Genomic DNA, 22,862 nt, shown 5'->3' on the forward strand with positions numbered 1-22,862 from the left:
CCCCCTCCCTCCCTCCCCACTTGCCCTCGACCACCGGCACTGTAATATATGTGGTTACGGGCGGGTGCTGCTTTTCTCGGCGTAATTAAATACAATCGAATGGAAGGAGAAAAAGAAGGTTAAAGAGCGAACACATGCTGATTATCAGCAGATAATCCTAATTAGTGAGTAATCCACGGAGGCCCGCAGTGTGTAACGATACCGGTACGTTTAACCGCCCCCACGGGGCGAAGTTGATGGCAAAGAATTCGTCATCATTCGTCTACAATAAGTCGACCATCGGAAGCTTGTGGTCAGTTCAGGTGTTACTAGTAAGACTGTTATTTCATATTAGCGCAATGGTGGTATTGACAGGCATAGTCAAGGATTAGTCCCGGGTGATAATACCTGACAGTTATCGCTAATTGAGTGCTAATTATTGACGGGAACCTCCCTCTAACAACTGTACAAGTCATTAGACATAATCTCCAACCGAGTGGTGTTGTTCGAAGACAAAACAGTCGTCAGAAATTTTCAACTAAGATTATACCATCTCCTTATCATCGAAGAATGAAGTGGAATTCCGAAAATTCTGAACATCAAAGGGCCGTGGTGAAGAAAGGTATTCTTTTGAGAAAAAGGGTCGTAGAAGTGATGTGATAATGAGACTCCCCTCCCCGAATCCTGTAAACAAACAGTTGTCGGCACATTTAAATGTTTTTTGTCGAGCATTAGATAAGTTAAAACACCGGGAGTTTTTTGCGTAATGCGATTGTTATATAGTAAGAACATCAGGCGATAAATCTGGGCTGTGTATTTTTGTTGTGTGTGATTGTGATATTAGCGTGTCTCTGTAACAAGTACTATATATACACTGGAAATCTCGTTCTAAAACCTTCGAACTTCTTATCATTTCGCCGCAGCATCTCCCTACACGGGCTCGATCAGCATCTGTACCAAAATGTACCCAGACCAGACAAACATGAAACAGACATCTAAATAAAACGTTTATTAACGTCACACATGGGACACCCACAACTTCCGGTCGTACCGGCTAACAATGATATAGGAATAACAGGGTTCATTACGGGTGAAGGGCGACCGGGACATGTAGGTGTCCAGCGTATATTGAGGGGTATGATGATAACCGTTCGCGTTTGTATAATAATGTGACATTACCGTGCGTGTTTGTATAATAATGTGACATAACCGTGCGTGTTTGTATAAGGATGTGACATTACCATGCGTGTTTGTATAAGGATGTGACATTACCATGCGTGATTGTATAATGATGTGACATTACCGTGCGTGTTTGTATAAGGATGTGACATTACCGTGCGTATTTGTATAAGGATGTGACATTACCGTGCGTGTTTGTATTAGGATGTGCCATTACCGTGCGTGTTTGTATAATAATGTGACATTACCGTGCGTGTTTGTATAAGGATGTGACATTACCGTGCGTGTTTGTATTAGGATGTGACATTACCGTGCGTGTTTGTATAATAATGTGACATTACCGTGCGTGTTTGTATAAGGATGTGACATTACCATGCGTGATTGTATAATGATGTGACATTACCGTGTGTGTTTGTATCAGGATGTGACATTAACCGTATCAATCTTATGGGTGTGTTTGCGTTTTGCTTGGAAAAGAACATGCGTGTGTCCGGTGACGTATAAATTCATTGAACAAAACACGTATCCATCGGTTTTAATTCCATTTCTTGTGATTCCTTCGCTTAAAACATCAGAATTATTTTCTGAAAGCATTAAATCGTGAAAGATAGTCGTGTTTATTCTTTTTAGAATAAACACGAACATATGCAAAAGTTCGTCCTCCGTGTGGGGAGCGTTGTGAACATGAGACTTAGTCAGTAAAGACTCTGCCCTTTTCAGTCTTGGTGACCTCCTACACGTATTTACCAGTGTTTCATTTTGAATATGATAGATTCACATAGGATCGTGTTGGACTCTAGTCAAAGATGGCACATTTTGCACCCGAACCTATAACTGGAAGCGAGAGTATAGATGTTATCACGGCGTGTAGATCGGTATCAAACGCTAAACGACTCACTATCCGTACCTGGTGATAAGGAGACTTGCTAGAGTCCGTGCGTGCTGTGTGGCCATCAGGCCGGTTACTGCTGCTGGTCGGGCCGCCCAGAGAGACAAACACGTGGTCTCCACACAACTCATACTAATTAAAATGTTTCTTTATTTGAAACTTTAATTTGCCTGCAAACACGTTTTCTGCTGTCTGTAGAATAACAATCGTGGTCTCGAGTATGATGTGGTACGCGTTTTAACACGGTGCGCCGGTGTGTACTGTATACTTCATGATGGATGATCTTGACTGACTCAGGTTTCTTATGTAAGGCCGATACGTGCGCGGGTGTAACAGTATCTGATATGATATTATAATAATTGTTTTATGGTAGATATGAGGATTTACTCTAGTCTACCACAAACCTACACCGACCCTATTTCTGGTGCAATCACGAACTGAATAAAACACATCAAATTCAAATTTAATTTTCTTCTGTCTGCTCTTAGCTTTAACGGTGAAGTGGGCAACAGGAAGTCAGACGCATTTTTATCCTAAAGATATTTATGCATAACATTAGAAAGGTGTTTGGTGATTTCAAAATGATCGACTTCAAAGCATGCAAAGTAGTTGTAACTTTAATTAATTTTATTTCAGGTACTGGCATCCTTTCATGGGATCCAAAAGAAAATCCGTACTATTTCAACGCCAATATTGTGTGAGTAAAAACCCTTGATTAATTATGTGTTTAAACATCATCAACTGGTCCCCCCCTCCCCCTCCCCAGACGTGTCAGTAGCCTGACCCTAGGAGCACTTAACCATACACAAAACATATACAAAATATACACCAAAGCATATACTAAATATAAACCAATACATATACTATATACACCAATACATCAACTTAATATACACCAAAACATATACTAAATACACACCAATACATATACTAAATACACACCAATACATCTACTAAATATACACCAATACATATACTAAATATACACCCATACATTTACTAAATACACACCAATACATATACTTAATATTTGATTGCATGTACAATATGTAAGTAACGCAATATTGACGAATTGAATTAACAAAGGTGGCTGGAGAAGTATAATTGAGGAGTCTAAGGGAAAGGATATATGATTTACTTAGCTCAACTGTGAGCTACTTACTAAATTGTACATCCAAATCCCGATGAAAAAAATCGACAAAATTACCTCCAAGTCAACAAACCGGGACAAAATATACGACAGCATCAACACATAGGGACAAAATATACGACAGCATCAATACATAGGGACAAAATATAAGACAGCATCAACACACAGGGACAAAATATACGACAGTATCAACACATAGTGACAAAATATACGACAGCATCAGCACATAGGGACAAAATATACAACAGCACCAACACATAGGGACAAAATATACGACAGCATCAGCACATAGGGACAAAATATACGACAGCATCAACACATAGTGACAAAATATACGACAGCATCAACACATAGGGTCAAAATATACGACAGCATCAACACATAGGGACAAAATACACGACAGCATCAACACATAGGGACAAAATATACAACAGCATCAATTCATAGGGACAAAATATACAACAGCATCAACACACAGGGACAAAAAATACGACAGCATCAGCACATAGGGACAAAATATACGACAGTATCAACACACAGGGACAAAATATACGACAGCATCAGCACATAGGGACAAAATATACAACAGCATCAATACATAGGAACAAAATATACGACAGCATCAGCACATAAGGACAAAATATACAACAGCATCAACACATAGGGACAAAGTATACGACAGCATCAACACATAGGGACAAAATACACGACAGCATCAACACATAGGGACAAAATATACAATAGCATCAACACATAGGGACAAAATATACGACAGTATCAACACATAGGGACAAAATATACAACAGCATCAGCACATAGGGACAAAATATACGACAGCATCAACAGCCAGGGACAAAATATACGACAGCATCAACACACAGGGATAAAATATACGACAGCATCAATACATAGGGACAAAATATACAACAGCATCAACACACAGGGACAAAAAATACGACAGCATCAGCACATAGGGACAAAATATACGACAGTATCAACACACAGGGACAAAAAATACGACAGCATCAGCACATAGGGACAAAATATACGACAGTATCAACACACAGGGACAAAAAATACGACAGCATCAATACATAGGGACAAAATATAAGACAGCATCAACACATAGGGACAAAATATACAACAGCATCAGCACATAGGGACAAAATATACGACAGTATCAACACACAGGGACAAAAAATACGACAGCATCAATACATAGGGACAAAATATTCGACAGCATCAACACATAGGGAAAAAATATACGACATCATCAACACATAGGGACAAAATATACAACAGCATCAATTCATAGGGACAAAATATACAACAGCATCAACACACAGGGACAAAATATACGACAGTATCAACACATAGGGACAAAATATACAACAGCATCAGCACATAGGGACAAAATATACGACAGTATCAACACATAGTGACAAAATATACGACAGCATCAACACATAGTGACAAAATATACGACAGCATCAGCACATAGGGACAAAATATACAACAGCACCAACACATAGGGACAAAATATACGACATCATCAACACATAGGGACAAAATATACAACAGCATCAGCACATAGGGACAAAATATACGACAGCATCAACACATAAGGACAAACTATACAACAGCATCAACACATAGGGACAAAATATCCGACAGCATCAACACATAGTGACAAAATATACAACAGCATCAACACAAAGGGACAAAATATACGACAGCATCAACACACAGGGATAAAATATACGACAGCATCAATACATAGGGACAAAATATAAGACAGCATCAACACACAGGGACAAAATATACGACAGTATCAACACATAGTGACAAAATATACGACAGCATCAACACATAGTGACAAAATATACAACAGCATCAACACAAAGGGACAAAATATACGACAGCATCAACACAAAGGGACAAAATATACGACAGCATCAACAGCCAGGGACAAAATATAAAACAGCATCAACACATAGGGACAAAATATACGACAGTATCAACACACAGGGACAAAAAATACGACAGCATCAGCACATAGGGACAAAAAATACGACAGCATCAACACACAGGGACAAAATATACGACAGCATCAACACATAGCGACAAAATATACGACAGCATCAACACATAGTGACAAAATATACGACAGCATCAACACAAAGGGACAAAATATACGACAGCATCAACACATAAGGACAAAATATACAACAGCATCAATACATAGGGACAAAATATACAACAGCATCAACACACAGGGACAAAATATACGACAGTATCAACACATAGGGACAAAATATACAACAGCATCAATTCATAGGGACAAAATATACAACAGCATCAACACATAGGGACAAAATATACGACCGCATCAGCACATAGGGACAAAATATACGACAGCATCAACACAAAGGGACAAAATATACGACAGCATCAACACATAGTGACAAAATATACGACAGCATCAACACATAGTGACAAAATATACGACAGTATCAGCACACAGGGACAAAAAATACGACAGCATCAATACATAGGGACAAAATATACGACAGCATCAACACATAGGGACAAAATATACGACAGCATCAATACATAGGGCCAAAATATACGACAGCATCAACACATAGGGACACAATATACGACAGCATCAACACACAGGGACAAAATATACTACAGCATCAACACACAGGGACAAAAGATACGACAGCATCAACACACAGGGACAAAATATACGACAGCATCAACACACAGGGACAAAAGATACGACACCATCAACACACAGGGACAAAATATACGACGTCAAAATCGCAAATCTTCTTTCTGACGTCACAATGAGCTTTGCAAGAGAATCATCATGAGCGGAATAAAATATGCAACCTGTTACTGAGCGAGATCGGGGTATCTCAGTTGAGGGCTAAGATTCTGTAACATCCCAACCTCGGCTTACGCCTCGGTAGCAGTGAAAATACCACTTTTAGCACTGTCCAGTCAGAACGATAGTATCTATTCACTGCGTCGATTTGCCGATTTACTGCTAACTTAAGTTGTTTTAGCTGAGTCAACATAAAGACCAACAAGCTGAACAAGGTAGTTCCTTTATCTTATGACCAGCATCAGATTTATAACTCAGAATCATTCATCTCAAACACAAACTCTTTTTTGAGTTATGGAAGAAACTCCTAATGTTATTATCAAACCACACTGGCATCTCGACCGCATCACTTTAAGGCAGTTGTTTATAACGCCCTGTGTTTATTTTCCAAGTCCAAAGGATTATTTGGAAGTGGATACACTACATTTATAAATGTTTTCAAGACTTAGATATATTTTGTATATTTACACACATCGTTTTGATGTCAATCTAATCACAAACAGAACAAATATGTAGTCATGTGCCACAGTTAACATGTGTCTGTAAGCTATTTATAGGACAAAACAATCTTATACAATATATATATATAGATGTATATACAGTATATTCTACCGACTCTTTTTTCGTAGTACTTGAGCTGTTGACGTAACATCAATATCAAATCTAAAATAACAATTTGATAAAGTGAAACTAAATAACAATAATGTGACTTTGTTTTCAGTGTGGTTCCGTACTGTTCTAGTGATTCCTGGACAGGCACGTCAAAGAGTTCGGGTATGTATTGTCTGCTATAGGTCATCTCTGTACCAAATATACAGCAGCGAACAGTGACTTTCTTCGTAAAACGTTCCAAGAAAGCCCTTTGCGTTTCGCGGTTGGTTTCGCAATACAGTGTTTCTATTATAATTTGAAGTGTATTATATCTCCATCATTTCAGAGGGATATGCATTTCTGGGGTCTTACATCGTAGAGGCTGTGATACGAGAGCTGATTCCCAAGGGACTTCAAAGGGCTCGGAAGTTGATGCTGGCGGGGAGCAGGTAATTGTTTATCATTTAAATGAAATTGTTAGTCTTAACCTTCTGAAACAATCAACGGCGTTTTCAATTTTGAAGTTCCCACTGACATTGTGCCCTATCCGTTTTTCGGCTCTCATTCATTTGGTAAGTTCCCAAGACGTCATTATCATTATCTATCTCATACAATGTACTGTTTTGATATCTATAGTGCTGGTGGTACCGGTGTTCTGACCAACCTGGACAGGGTAGCTGACCTTATGTCTAAACTGGCCCCGGCAGTGGAAGTGCGAGGGATCGCCGACTCGGGCTGGTTCGTGGATACCCCGCAATATCACGCCAGAGAGTGTACAGAGCCGTTTTCCTGCGCCCCGGCCGACGGCGTCAAACGTGGTATCAAGTACGTCATCACCTGTTTATATGTATATTAAGTAATTTGCATGGTATTTTACAGATAGTAGCATATTCATTCAAACAAAATATAATAAAGGGCATGTGAAATATAATGAATGCCTAACGAATTCCGTGCAGTCTCTTACTGTAATATTGTTTTTACTTCAGATACACTGGTTTTTCTTTTTGATATGCTGGGTATTGTTTACATGTTATTGAAACATACACTTGACTTTTTTCCTGGTGAAATGATAACTTGTTCGTGTTGATCCCTGGTTTCGTTGACAGAAAAATGCATCATTGTGCTTTATCGGATATACGAAATGTTAATATATCTTGAAAATTAGAAAACAGGAAACGTGTGCTGGATGTGAGAAAAACAAGAAACGTATTTTAATCAAAGTGGTCAAATTCAGAGAAACAAGATTTAATCTTTTTCACAGGTGTGTTTGGAAGGCGTTCACCTTTGATCGCCGTTACAACACCTCGATCTACGATCGACCGTGCCATTTTCAAACGTCACTGTGAAATGAGTTCTGAAAGGACACGACTATTTATCCAAATATTGTCCCCAGTTTGATCTGTGTGACTCTACACACCAAATTTGAGGACAAAGTGAAATATCAGTTTTCTGTTTACTAATAATTATTGGTAAGGCAGGCTGGTGGTATGAGCCGCCGATTAAGGAACAATGGGTTACAGCGATACACAACAACCGACCCGTTTGAAGTATCCCGCATCGCTTAACCGTCAGGTTTTATTTCCCTATAAAATCGCCTTTATATGAGGACCTTTACCCTACCAATAGCCCATCGGACAGGAATACCGTCACTTTGATCTGCCCCTGTTGCCTTGGACGTGTAAATAGGTCTGCGATTGATATAGACCCGTTCTCGCATTGCGAGCTTAATCAGGCATCAGTAGATCTGTGAACTATATCTTTAATATCCATTTAATTAGAAATAGCATTTCGGGTTTGATAACTAACAATTATATTTCAAACGGATGTTACAATATAATTATGAGATTTTGTTTATTATTTTGATTTTGTCCTTTTTTTGTTATTTATCTTGTGGGAAACACTATCGGGGACGCGGGGACACCAGGTTGTACAAATAAATGTGTTTGAAATAAAAATAATAAGATAAAAATAAATATGTTTAAGAATGTTCACTAATAGAACGTTACTAGTATTCTGTTTCTGTATCAAACGCTGAGTTACATATCTGTCAGATCTGTAGTACTAATAGAGACCGTAACAGCGTCAAGCTTCCCTGTCACAGTATCCGCGTCCTAGTTTACATAAACAATATCAGGCCTGAGCGACACTCTCTAATTTCATGTAATAAATACGTGATGGTTTTTGTTTTTGATAACAATGGGCTAGAAAAAAAAGAGAAAATTCCGGATTGTAGTATAACTGGTCTCTGATTAGAATCTGAATTAGAATGATGAAAGGAATAAAATCCGGAATTACCGTCCGGTGACGAGTTCGAAATTATAGCTTCGTGACATTTAATCGGAAGGTTGACTGCATGAAATTACTCTATTCAGAATACTTCTCCTCTGTTATATCTCCGGGGTGATTAGTGAGAGGATAAAATAGTGGAACACATTTTGATTCTGACGGGAAATCGTTAAATCTGCTATAACAAGGTATAAATTGTTAGATAGGGTCTCGTTACAATGTGACCTAGAAAACAGACAAAAAATAAGAGAGCGAAACTTGTGTGTTATGTACGAGACGAGAGAGTGGTGGGCCAGGAGACGTATAGTTCATTCACAATGCCAATTAACACTTGTATTTCTACCAATCAAATCATCTTTTACCGAAAATCTATATGATTATATTTTATACAATTTATTGTTTATTTGTATTAATTTACATTTCAGACTATTGTCTGTCTACAACAAGAGAATACCAAAGTGTAAACAAAACAATAACTCAAAATCGATAAATCTAGGGCAAAATATGAACAAAGGACAGATTTACATGGAGACCATTGAAAAAGTACAAGGAGAATAAGAACAGAGGTCCCGGAAGGGAAAGCGTCTTCTCCTTCATCGATGACCCCCTCCATGTAAATCTTAGTCAAATACAAGTAATACCACGTCCTCACATCGGTAACTCGGATAGTGACGACAAAACCACAAGGCATTCTAATGAGCAGGATTAACATCGACCATCATATCCCACAGGGAAATTACATTTTTCCCTGCGAGATCCTGAAGGCGACCATAGATTTTGTCCATAGCCTTCTTAATTGTGATTTCAAATACGCGACAATGCATCAATGAAAATCAACCAGAAGAAATGACATTTCACCTATGACCTTTTTGACTTCGAATAACGGTTTTGTGGACACAATGATATTCTTTGTTGTTTTTTGTGCACGCTGTATCGAAGAAAAGTAGAGAATCGCCATTTTTCGTTTCAGTTTGTGGAGAGGCCAGGTCCCTGATGCCTGTAAAGCACAGTACCCTGAATCAGAGCATTGGAAATGTTACTTCGGCTACAGGATATATCCAACACTTAAAAGTAGGTCAACCTATGCATAGCCCTAACAAGTAGGCCAATCGTATACAAAACACTTAAAAGTATGTCAATCTTACACACAGACCTTAAAGTAGGTCAATCTTATACACAACACTGATAAGAAGCTAGGTTACTCTTATACGCATTACTTAAGCGTAGGTCAAAGTTTGTCTAAAAGTGACTCTGTCATAAAACTGTATCATGTCTATAAAACGAAGTTTTGTTATGCTCATTAACAATAATACTTGACCAGTGTTTCGTTTTATTGTAGCTCCCATATTCATTGTACAGTACTTGTTCGACGAGGCCCAAATTACAGTCAATAATCTCATCGACCAATCACAGCTGGCTATGAATCGGGGAAACACGGTGTTCTCCAGGGGACAATGGGAGTACCTTCACAATCTTGGCGAACATGTGAAAAGCACTTTACAAAATGTCACGTAAGTAATAACAGAAATTATACCTCAAATTTACTCCAAAGGAGGCGATTAGTAGCATCTTCAAGTTTGATTGAGGAGTTCTTAGGAAGACATTCACTTTATACAGTATGTTGTTACTGAAAATATTTTGCATTTCTTCAGGATTGGCAATGGTTTGATTTTTGATAAACTGTATACGATAAATTGTTGTGCAGGACAAGATTTGGTCTAGTTTTCACTCATAGATAGTATTAACGCTAGATATATATGTACACATTATTCCTAAAATTAGTTATAGATAACTGTGAAATATGTTTTATTAACACTAGTTGTATAGATGCATATACAGTGTTCGTAATAGTTGTTAACATAAATAAGCAGTATTGTTTAAACAAGCTATCATTATATGATAAAAGGTAACATTATTACTTCAATGCAAACTAGTGGCCATACTTGTTTACATATATCAATATACACAGCATCGTCAATACCAGTAAAACAATATGACAACTCAGCTGTGATGTTGTATTTCAGGGCCGTATTTGCACCAGCATGTCTCTCTCATGAACTACTACAGAAAAGGTGAGTTGACACTTTTATAGTACCCGAAAAAACCCCAAAGAACTGTAAGGAAATTCTAAAGTATGTGTACAGGCATTCTATGATACCCGAACAGACATTCTACAGTACATGTGCGGGAGTGTACAGTATCTGTACAAACATCCTATAATTCACGAAAAAGACATTCTACAGTATGTGTTCCAGATCAATACTCCCGAAGCGTTATTGTTCAAACAGAGTTGATTAAGAGCGTTGAAATATGAATTAGGAAAATCCTTTGGCGAGTTAGACTTTCAAGCGGTCTTGTGGTAGTTAAAACAATTTTAGTACCAGATATATTGTTCATTGACCCTCAAATCAGGATAAATAAGAAAACGCAAGGTGGGTTAGACTCAGCGGTCAGTCCGACCTCGAAAAAATACTGTAAATCCTCGAAGTAGCATATTTAAATATCTTCGGAATGTATAAAAAAACAAGATTTAAATAAAATTGATTGAAACAATGTTAAGTCTCCAATACGTAATTAACAGGCTCACAACAGGTATTGGCAAACGATCTAAACACCCGAAGCACGTGTGGAAGCTGCACGCGCGATACCTACCAGGGTCACTGGATGTTATGTTCATTTCCTAATGTAAATGAAATGTTTGAAGATGAATGGAGACGCGTAATGTGCGGTACCTGGCAGTCTGTTTAGAGGTTTTAGTTCATATTTAGATTGTAGATATAAATAGTTGAAGATGAATTAATTAAGACATGATTTTCGTGTTGCAGTACCTGGCAGTCTGTTTCTGTAGAAGGAGTAAACCTAGCCCAGTCTATATACTGCTGGGAAAACAGCTTTGACGGCGAGAAATGTCTCTCGGCTACCAGAAACAACAGGTATACAACACTGAGTATCACGTTACCCCCGTGTTTTGTAGCGTACTTCTCATGACTTATTTGTGTTGTTCGACACAGCCAGAGTTTTCAGAGATGAACGAAACTGGGATAGGTTATGTAACATAATATGTGATATATAATCCAGTTTCAGTCATATATATCGAATGGTGGATTTATAACATTAATGTCTATCTAATGTGACAACGCCTTGATGATTGGTTTTATACGCAATTTGTGACATGAAAACGTGGTCCTGATTATCGCTACACGTGTATGGTGTAAATACAAATGTATTTTAAACGAGGAAAATGATCAAGTTGGTTGACCTTCGAAACTCAGTTTGAAGAGAAGCTTATTCCATCATATATGATATGAACCTAGAATTTAAGCAAACCTTTGAAAAAAAAATTAAAAAAAAATCAACCCAAAAGAAAGCTTCATCTAGAAAGTATCTTGACAACCAAAGTGTCAGATTAATATTCCAAATTAAAGGATAATACATCGTCGTTATTGACCAATCACAGTCGCAATGTCAAAATACAACTTACGTACAACACCTGACCACATTAAGTCCATAGCACAACAAAAACAAATAACACCAGAGCATATTTCCATTTTACACACGGACAAAGACGGAACCCAACTCGAGTACAGTCATAAGTACAATTACGCAATAACATTCGTGATCGTTCTCTAAGTATCACACTGGTTATGTACTTAAAGTTACACAACACATTTGAAGCAGTGAAATATATAACGTATTAATGTGAAGTGAAGGTTTATAATGTTTTACAGCGAACAAAACTTTCCCGTCAGTGTTTTGTGTTAAGCTTAGATAAATACCTTTTAACGATATTTCAAAACTATATAAATCACAATATTACCTGAAATGTATTTGTCTGGAAATTCAGGGTAAGTACGACATTGACTTATCACTTTATTCCTGTTGTCGATATATTTCCTATATTTCCTCTTCAGTATACGGCAGCGTGCATTGACCGATCCGCTGTTGAAAGACGAGCCAGCAGCTACTAATAGTGTCAGTAGAAAGAAAAAACAAAGACGACGGGAAAAGAAACGACGTAATCGTAAAAGGAAGAATAGGAAAAGGAAAAACAAGAAAAGGAGAAGGCGTCAAAAGAAGAAGAAGAATAAGAAAAACAATAAAAGTAAGGAAATGAATGTCTACTGATATATTATCATTACATGTATTAAGTGATATCAGTTGGTATTAACGGTATCTTAAAGCCTATTTGTACCATGTGAACATGCTGAAACCTTAATCGATGTCAGTGTCGTCAGGATATATACAAATTTGATCATTATTTCCACCACAGTCAACTCAAAGTTTATCCATTAAATGACAGAGGCGTTGGTAAAACAAATCACCTACTTGATTTACAACTTCCTTTACTTCGAATGGTTAAATTTCTTAACTATAGAACGTGTCGGTTTGAATATTCGCGCATTTAGACTTCAATTAGACGCTATGGTTATTTTGCCCCTGTGTATTAACGCCGTTGTACATTTTTGTCCCTGCTTGTTGGCGATGTGGTATATTTTGTCCCTGCTTGTTGACGATGTGGTATATTTTGTTCCTGTTCGTTGACGATGTGGTATATTTTGTCCCTGTTTGTTGACGATGTGGTATATTTTGTCCCTGTTTGTTGACGATGTGGAATATTTTGTCCCTGTTTGTTGACGATGTGGCATATTTTGTCCCTGTTTGTTGACGATCCCCTCTATTTTGTCCCTGTTTGTTGACGATGTGGTATATTTTGTCCCTGTTTGTTGACGCTGTAGTAACTCTGCAATACTTTACAAAATGGTTTTTTTTGTGTTTTACAGAGGACCGCGGAAGACGTCGTTCAGGCCGCTCAGCCAAACAGATGGCCAACTGTAGCCATCACCTCATAGAGCTATGTCCCCTACCTCAGTGGTGCAATGGGTTTTGCCCAGCATTCCGGAATCGCTTTACCGGAGAAGAGATGGACTTCTTTAAACTTTTTGCTGTTTCCGGTATTGATCGGGCTAGCATTGCAGAAATTCTGGACGTCGATCAGTCGTCGCTTAATTCTATGAACATCGATACCATATCGGAATTATTACTCGATACATTTCGACATCGAGGCTCCTAGTAGCCGAAGTGTCCACATTGTTAAACTGTTTGAAACAACTACGGGTCTGAAAAGTAAGCACCACCCTTGTTTGTGTACTCAACTCTTTATTCAAAGACTTACTCATGTGCACGCGCATGCTTGCCGCGTGCATTGTTTTGTTTCAGGTTGTTGGTAAAGTTTTTCACAGCTACATAACAACTTTCATATTTTCTGATGTATTAATGCACGTCTGGCTGGTTGTGTATAGGTGTCTCTTAATCCTCTTTAATGAGCACGGTTAGCGTTGTTGATCTGTTTGACGTATATATGGTGTGGAAGGAAACAAATACAAATATTCGTATATTGATAATATCCTCAAATACCTATTATGTAGAAATATATATAACTAACATTTTAAAACAAGTAACAAAATGAACTATTGGCATTTTACGCGATAAGCTACCAAAACAGACTGGAATTATTTAAAAAAAACACACCACCAGAATGTTCGAATCACATTTTGTACAATAGACTCTATCAAGTTGATAGACAGGCTACTTGTTCATATCTCTTTTATTTTTTTTAATTTACAAAAAATGTCTTTTCGACGCAGGACTAATTTGAATGTTGTTCATTAAACGTAGAAGATGTGTGGTTAAACAACGAATAGACTGTTGTTCTGCCACCAGATTCAGTGAGTTGGTTGTATACGCTTTAATCGTTTTCCCAAACTTTGTATGGAACATTGCATTCAGGGATATATTGTATTGTATGTTTGTTGTAAATATTATTTGATCATTGTACAGAGATATAAGTATTGATAATGGTAATATTGTGAAAACTTGTATTATTATTATAATTATGGTAATATTGTGGTAACTACAAATGTACATGTATTACAACATTATGGTAACTATGGCAGTATTATGGTAACTATGACAATATGATAATTACTTTGGTAATATAGTTACAATGGTTACATTATGGTAGCTATGGTAATATTATTGTAGCTATGATAGAACAATGGTCACTATGATAATAATACGGTAACTACGGTAATATCATTGTAACTACGGTAATATCATTGTAACTATGGTAATACTATAATACCTTTGGTAATGTTATGGTGATTACTAATTGTTTGATGCGTTTAGTTGTCGATATGACAAAATTAGTGTTTATTTTGATGTTGAGACGGGTTACTACGGAGCTTCGTCCATTCAAAGATGGCGCCATCTTATGACGGCGATATTCAACTGGTTTGTCTGTTTAACGGTACGCATGTTCATGCATCACAGACAATTGTGTGATTAAGTGTACACCACTATTTATATAATTTCCAACGGAAAGAAATACAAGATAAATTGGTAGGGGTAATAAAACATGTAGGACGCTAATTTGTTACACGACAGTGGTGAAACATGTGTATAGTAAACGTGTATCACATTCTGATTCTTGAATTAAAAAATGAAAACAACTGTAATCCTTTAATAAATACTCTATTTCTTGTTTAGTCAGTAGCAGGGAAGTGCATAGTTTGTTTAAAAAAAAAAAAAACAACAACAAAAAAACATGGCCCTAAATGACCACAGCCGTCGATGGGCCGTTAAACCCAGACAAACAAACACAAGCGCATAGTCTACTGATTCAACGTACCTACCTCTACATAGGGACGCACCTGAGGCATACGGTAGGGCACATCGAGTGAGAACCTAAAGAGAGGTAACTCTTAGTAGCGTGTTATGTTCGAATGTTTTGTAATTATGTATAATAGAATTTGTTATTTATTTGTTGCAAAATATACGTAATATGTTTACTTTTATTTTGAAATCATTTCGCGTTACTTAATTTTTTATCGAAATGAAAATAAATTCATTTTTTTTTTTTATTGTTTACTATAATAGTTGGTGTCGCAAGGTTTTTTCTATTAACTTTCGCATTAAAGTACTGCTCTTCAGCAATAATATTCATTCTTCTGAAAATTCTGTTGTACCGAAACAAAAGACTTATTGCTGTTTAATGGAAATAATAAATTCAAAAGCCTTATAAAATATCGCTCTACAGATATCTTTCAACATCACTTTCTTTCAGTAATGGCCAAAAAACTAAAATATTGGATATATAATATTAAATATATATTAAAAAATAGTTAAATTACTAATAGGTATACATAGGATCTATACCTAAATGTACCTGTTTGTCATGTTTTCCTATCAAAAGCAGTTCTCCCAGCAGTTGTTTTCAGTGATGTCGCTAAGTTAGTTTTCTGTAAGTCCCCCCCCCCCCCCTCCCCCTGAATATGCATTGGTAAAACATTGGGTAATACTGTTGTTCGGTACGCTATAATAATGTTGTACAGACTTTGATTTGTTCTTGTTGTAAATCGCAAAGGCTATTTTACAATATTGTTGTATATTGTACTGTGATGTAAATTTTAACATATGTTTAATAAAAATGTATGAATATAAAATAAAGAAACCAAAATGAGACTTATTGATTGAATTTCTTTTCTATAATATGGTTAATTAAATAATTAGAATGAAGTAAAAGTCCTCCGGCCTTCGCCATATTTTAGTTACAGCGATTTCTTCCACGCTTAACGATTCTTCCACACTATACACGCGTCAGTGATTTTTTTTGTGTGTGTTTCCTTCACTAACTTTTTCTGACATTGATTTACTTGCACAGATTTATATCAAACACAATGTACCAAAAAATTCTTCAAATACCATATCTAATATCACAACTAATATCACATAATACATCTTATATCACAACTAATTTTACAACTTATATTAAACCTTATACGATATATCACATTTCATACGATATATCAAATCTAATACGAAATATCACATCAATACGAAATATCAAATCTATTACGAAATATCAAATCTATTACGAAATATCAAATCTAATACGAAATATCAAATCTATTACGAAATATCAAATCTAATAAGAAATATCACATCTATTACGACATATAACATCTCATACGACATATAACATCTCATACGACATATAACATCTCTTACGACATATAACATCTCATACGACATATAACATCTCGTACGACGTATAACATCTCATACGACATATAATATCTCATACGACATATAACATCTCATACGACGTATAACATCTCATACGACATATAACATCTCATACGACATATAACATCTCATACGACATATAATATCTCATACGACGTATAACATCTCATACGACATATAACATCTCGTATAACATCTCATACGACATATAACATCTCATACGACATATAACATCTCATACGACATATAACATCTCATACGACATATAACATCTCATACGACATATAACATCTCATACGACATATAACATCTCATACGACATATAACATCTCATACGACATATAACATCTCATACGACATATAACATCTCATACGACATATAACATCTCATACGACATATAACATCTCATACGACATATAACATCTCATACGACATATAACATCTCATACGACATATAACATCTCGTACGACGTATAACATCTCATACGACATATAATATCTCATACGACATATAACATCTCATACGACATATAACATCTCATACGACATATAACATCTCATACGACATATAACATCTCATACGACATATAACATCTCATACGACATATAACATCTCATACGACATATAACATCTCATACGACATATAACATCTCATACGACATATAACATCTCATACGACATATAACATCTCATACGACATATAACATCTCATACGACATATAACATCTCATACGACATATAACATCTCATACGACATATAACATCTCATACGACATATAACATCTCGTACGACGTATAACATCTCATACGACATATAATATCTCATACGACATATAACATCTCATACGACATATAACATCTCATACGACATATAACATCTCATACGACATATAACATCTCATACGACATATAACATCTCATACGACATATAACATCTCATACGACATATAACATCTCATACGACATATAACATCTCATACGACATATAACATCTCATACGACATATAACATCTCATACGACATATAACATCTCATACGACATATAACATCTCATACGACATATAACATCTCATACGACATATAACATCTCATACGACATATAACATCTCGTACGACGTATAACATCTCATACGACATATAACATCTCATACGACATATAACATCTCATACGACATATAATATCTCATACGACGTATAACATCTCATACGACATAAAACATCTCATACGACATATAATATCTCATACGACATATAACATCTCATACGACATAAAACATCTCATACGACATATAATATCTCATACGACATATAACATCTCATACGACGTATAACATCTCGTACATCTTTTATAATACAACATTCATTATTACACCTAACATTAAATCTAATTAATATTATAGTAAACAGTCACGTACGATACGAGAAATTCATCGCGTAATCAGTGATTGAAATATTAATAATAGTGAAAATATAAAGGGGACAACATCAAAAATAAAACACCGTTAACTGATTTAAAGCTATTACAGACGAAACAACATCTTTTTAAAGAAACAAGCGACGAACCAACAATTATTTATAGTTGATATAAAGGGAACAAACCATAATACATATTTGTTAAACAGGAAACAAAATCAGATGTATAGTAATAACAGACGGAGTCACACCTTATCTGTAAATTAGGGGTTCTTCAGTCCTCTTTTAACAACTATAAATGAGATTGTGTTCCGTTTGTAATAATTATCGCTATACGCGATAGTTATTAAGCAAATCTACAGAACCTTGAATTTCCACCATAAACTGAAAAAAACACTTCTGTAAAACGGGTTGACCTCTTCATATCATAAACCACCATTCCTGTTATGTTGAACTCTAAACAAATCATAAATCAGTTCATTCTGTCTTCAAAGGGTAAGCATAAAGACACATATCTAGTTGTAAAAAGTAAGGAGACTGATTTTGATGATATTGCACATAAGAACAAAGCTTTGGCCGCCATCATATTGTTCAATCCAGACGACGACACTTTCAGCAGATTATTGGTGTTAGACAACCATTCTGGTCCATCAGAGTGACTGTTCTTATGAAATTAAATGTATACAGGCGCTATCAAAACTAAATAGATATATTGATAATGAGGCTTATTTCTTAAATAACTACAAATTCTGACATCCCTTCAGTTCATTAAGTTGTCCCCTTCCTTTGCACATATTTCCCCCTAGTTTTATCGATTTTGAGATCGAATAACGTTTTAGTTTTGGCACCTAAGCATTCTCTTGTTGATATATTCCCTCGAGGCATAACTATGTGATGCATGCTTTCAAGCGCGGCTATTAGCCATGCAGTTTTCATTTACCCTACCGAGCCTTTGTCTTTCTGGATAAGAAGCGTAAACGGCAAATCAATATAAATGGAAACAGGAATAAAAATCAAATTCATCAATCAACACAATAAACGTGGGGAAATGTCATCTTATTGCCTTTGGAGACTTGTTTAACAAAACGGTACAAGAATTAGCGGCAACAAACAGTTTTGAACATCCATATTGTAGACAACTAAACATAGAAACTGAAATATTCAATCAAAAATATTCGTAAATTATTTCTATTTACTGAAATCTAGTGACGAAACTAAACAGAATGGACAATTCCAATAGCATAAACCTTCAAACTTTGTAACGGCTGTCAAGTATGGGACAATAATTTAACATTAATTCGATTAATGAAAATTTGGTTTGGTAGAAAAACGAACAAATAGTTTTGGTATATATAAAACAAAGCTTAAATATTTGCAATATCTCTTAATTGGGTACAAAACACTCAACCTACTTTGCAAAGTGCTGACTATTACTATACATTGATATATAATACAGTATACAAAACCTAACACAGATGTGAACAAAAGAGAAATCAAAGACTGTTTCACAAATATTACAGAAAGACGTATTGTTTGTACACAACGAATTAATTTGAAAAGGAATGGAATAATTACTTACTTTAATGCTTTAAATAAACAAAAGTCTATTAAGATTGCAATAGTCATGTTTCCTGAGCAGCCGTGTACGATGGTACTACAAGGCCGAGACTGCTCAGAGAGAATAATACAACTAACGATACTACGCAAATACTGACCTCTCGAATTGATTGATCAGACGGGCGAGAACTGCTTGTGCTGGGAAATTGGATATGCAGGTGATATTAACGTTGATTGTTTGTTCTACAAAACGTGTCATGGCAATTGTTTTCCTTGTTGCAAACAATAGTTATGTGTTCCCAAGAGAAGCATATGGTACTTCAGATATAATTTCTTATTATTATATGCGGAAAAGGTCCCCAAACCATGATGGTTGATTATCATCTTTACATAACTCTCGTTCGTTAATTTTAAAATTGTAAAAGACACTTGGTAATCCTGGTGTTTTATACAATTTGAAAATTAACTAACTAAATTTTCAATTTCAACAAATTTTATTGACTTTATATATTCAATTGAATTTGACATCAGACTAGGCCTATTTAAGTCCTTTCCAAACTTACAAACATTACATACATTCTGTCATAACAATCCAAATGAACAGTGGAGGGTAGATAACCTCAATTTAGCTTGTGAAATAGATATACTTCATTTTCTGTTTATGTTTCGGATATTAACAATTAAATAAATCATGTATATTAGTTGACAACCCACCCTGCATAAAATCCAAGAGATGCAGGCCCAAAAGTCCCCGAGTATAAACACGTTGGCCATCCACCCACTGGATATATAGGATAAGTTACCAAGAAATAAACATTTTGTTAAAAATCAGAATATGATATAGATTCATCTGAGACAATGTAGTTATTATTATCAATTATCGGAGTTTACTCCCTAAAGATTTAGCTAACAAATCACTATAGGATAATCATGTAACTATAGAACAATTAGAACAGGGTTTAGAGTAGTAATCCAACCAGTCCAGTCTAATACCAGAGATGTTGTGGAGATAGATATGATATATACAAAATGAATAAGCACCAGCATTATGTACTACAGAAAGAGGTAGTGTTTGTACACAACGAATTTAAAAATGAATGGAATATTCACTTAAATGATAATAACAAATTCGATTAAGCTGGCAATATAAGTGTATTCATGAGCCTCCGTGTACAATGGTACTTCAAGGCGCAGACTGTTCCGAGAGTTGATACAACTAACAAATACTGACCCCTCGAATGGATTGGTCAGACGGGCGGGAACTGATTGAACTGGGACATGGATATCAAGGTGATGTTCACGTTTATTGTTTGTTTTCCGTATCGGAAACAGCAATAATCTGTACCCTAAACAAACTTGTTGGATTTCTAGATACAATATCTGAACGTTATGGGAGAAAAAGGTCCCCAAACCTATAAAGGTTGACTATCATGTTCAAATTGTAAAAGACAATCGGTAAAGCTGGTGTCTTTATACAATTTGAAAATAAACTACCTCGAGTTAGATAAACATGACATTCCCCATCACTCGTGAAGGAACCTCTTTATCGACACTCAGTAGAACAAAATGATGACAAATGCAGCTATAATCATAGAAAAAATATAATTTGTGTTAAAGCTTACACAAATAGACACATTTGAAACGTTATTTCTTCAATAATTTCATTTTTATCATGAATACATAATGATGGGAAAAACAAGCTCTGTGATGAGAACAAAATCGAATAAAAACACTTCGGTAAAGATGGAAAAATAGGAATACCTGTTTACGAGATTAATATCATAGAAAATATAACACTGAATCTATTGTCAAATTGCTATTAATATGTTTGTTTTTTATTAATCAATTGTCTATATTCTAAATAAACTATAAAATCGTGTTCTGTTAGTACACAAAGTACAGATAGGGACACTGTCAGCACCCCATGTACAGATAGGCACACTGTCATAATCCCATGTTCAGGAAGGGACATTGTCAGCACCTCATGTACAGAAAGGGACATTGTCGACACCCTATGTACAGAAAGAGACATTGTCAGCAATTCATGTACAGGTAGGGGCACTGTCAACACCCCATGTACACATAGGGACATTTTCAGCACCCCATGTAGAGATAGGACATTGCCAGTTCCCCATGTACAGAGAAGGTCACTGCCATTATCCCATGGTCAGAAAGGGACATTGTCAGCACCCATCTAGAGATAGGGTTACTGTTAGTACTCTATGTAGAGATAGGGTTACGCTGTCAGTACGTTATGTACAGATATGGTTACTGTCAGTACTCTATGTAGAGATAGGGTTACTGTCAGTACTCTATGTACAGATAGGGTTACTGTTAGTACTCTATGTAGATATAGGGTTACTGTCAGTACTCTATGTAGAGATAGAGTTACTGTCAGTACTCTATGTAGAGATAAGGTTACTGTCAGTACTCTATGTACAGATAGGGTTACTGTCAGTACTCTATGTACAGATAGGGTTACTGTCAGTACTCTATATACATATAGGGCTACTGTCAGTACTCTATGTGGAGATAGGGTTACTGTCAGTACTCTATGTACAGATAGGGTTACTGTTAGTACTCTATGTACAGATAGGGTTACTTTCAGTACTCTATATACATATAGGGCTACTGTCAGTACTGTATGTGGAGATAGGGTTACTGTCAGTACTCTATGTACAGATAGGGTTACTGTTAGTACTCTATGTAGATATAGGGTTACTGTCAGTACTCTATGTAGAGATAGAGTTACTGTCAGTACTCTATGTAGAGATAGGGTTACTGTCAGTACCCTATGTAGAGATAGGGTTACTGTCAGTACTCTATGTACAGATAGGG

The 22,862-nt window shown here is 36.0% G+C and overlaps 1 protein-coding gene across 2 annotated transcripts in view; it reads left to right on the forward strand.

Moving 5' to 3' along the window:
* Positions 1-15,556, forward strand: part of LOC110462623 (palmitoleoyl-protein carboxylesterase notum1'-like) — a 42,878-nt gene extending 27,322 nt beyond the window's left edge. For both annotated transcript variants that reach the window (XM_021516665.1, XM_021516667.1), the window contains exons 5-14: positions 2,684-2,744; positions 6,812-6,864; positions 7,028-7,130; positions 7,318-7,506; positions 9,938-10,038; positions 10,307-10,478; positions 10,992-11,039; positions 11,793-11,900; positions 12,879-13,069; positions 13,749-15,556. In XM_021516665.1, the coding sequence (XP_021372340.1) occupies positions 2,684-2,744; positions 6,812-6,864; positions 7,028-7,130; positions 7,318-7,506; positions 9,938-10,038; positions 10,307-10,478; positions 10,992-11,039; positions 11,793-11,900; positions 12,879-13,069; positions 13,749-14,038 (1,316 nt within the window). In that variant the 3' untranslated portion in view covers positions 14,039-15,556. The remainder of the gene's footprint in view (positions 1-2,683; positions 2,745-6,811; positions 6,865-7,027; positions 7,131-7,317; positions 7,507-9,937; positions 10,039-10,306; positions 10,479-10,991; positions 11,040-11,792; positions 11,901-12,878; positions 13,070-13,748) is intronic.
* The last annotated feature ends 7,306 nt before the right edge of the window (positions 15,557-22,862 follow it).

The sequence above is a fragment of the Mizuhopecten yessoensis genome, unplaced genomic scaffold, assembly GCF_002113885.1.
Source record: "Mizuhopecten yessoensis strain PY_sf001 unplaced genomic scaffold, ASM211388v2 scaffold10813, whole genome shotgun sequence".
Classification (NCBI taxonomy): Eukaryota; Metazoa; Mollusca; class Bivalvia; order Pectinida; family Pectinidae; genus Mizuhopecten; species Mizuhopecten yessoensis.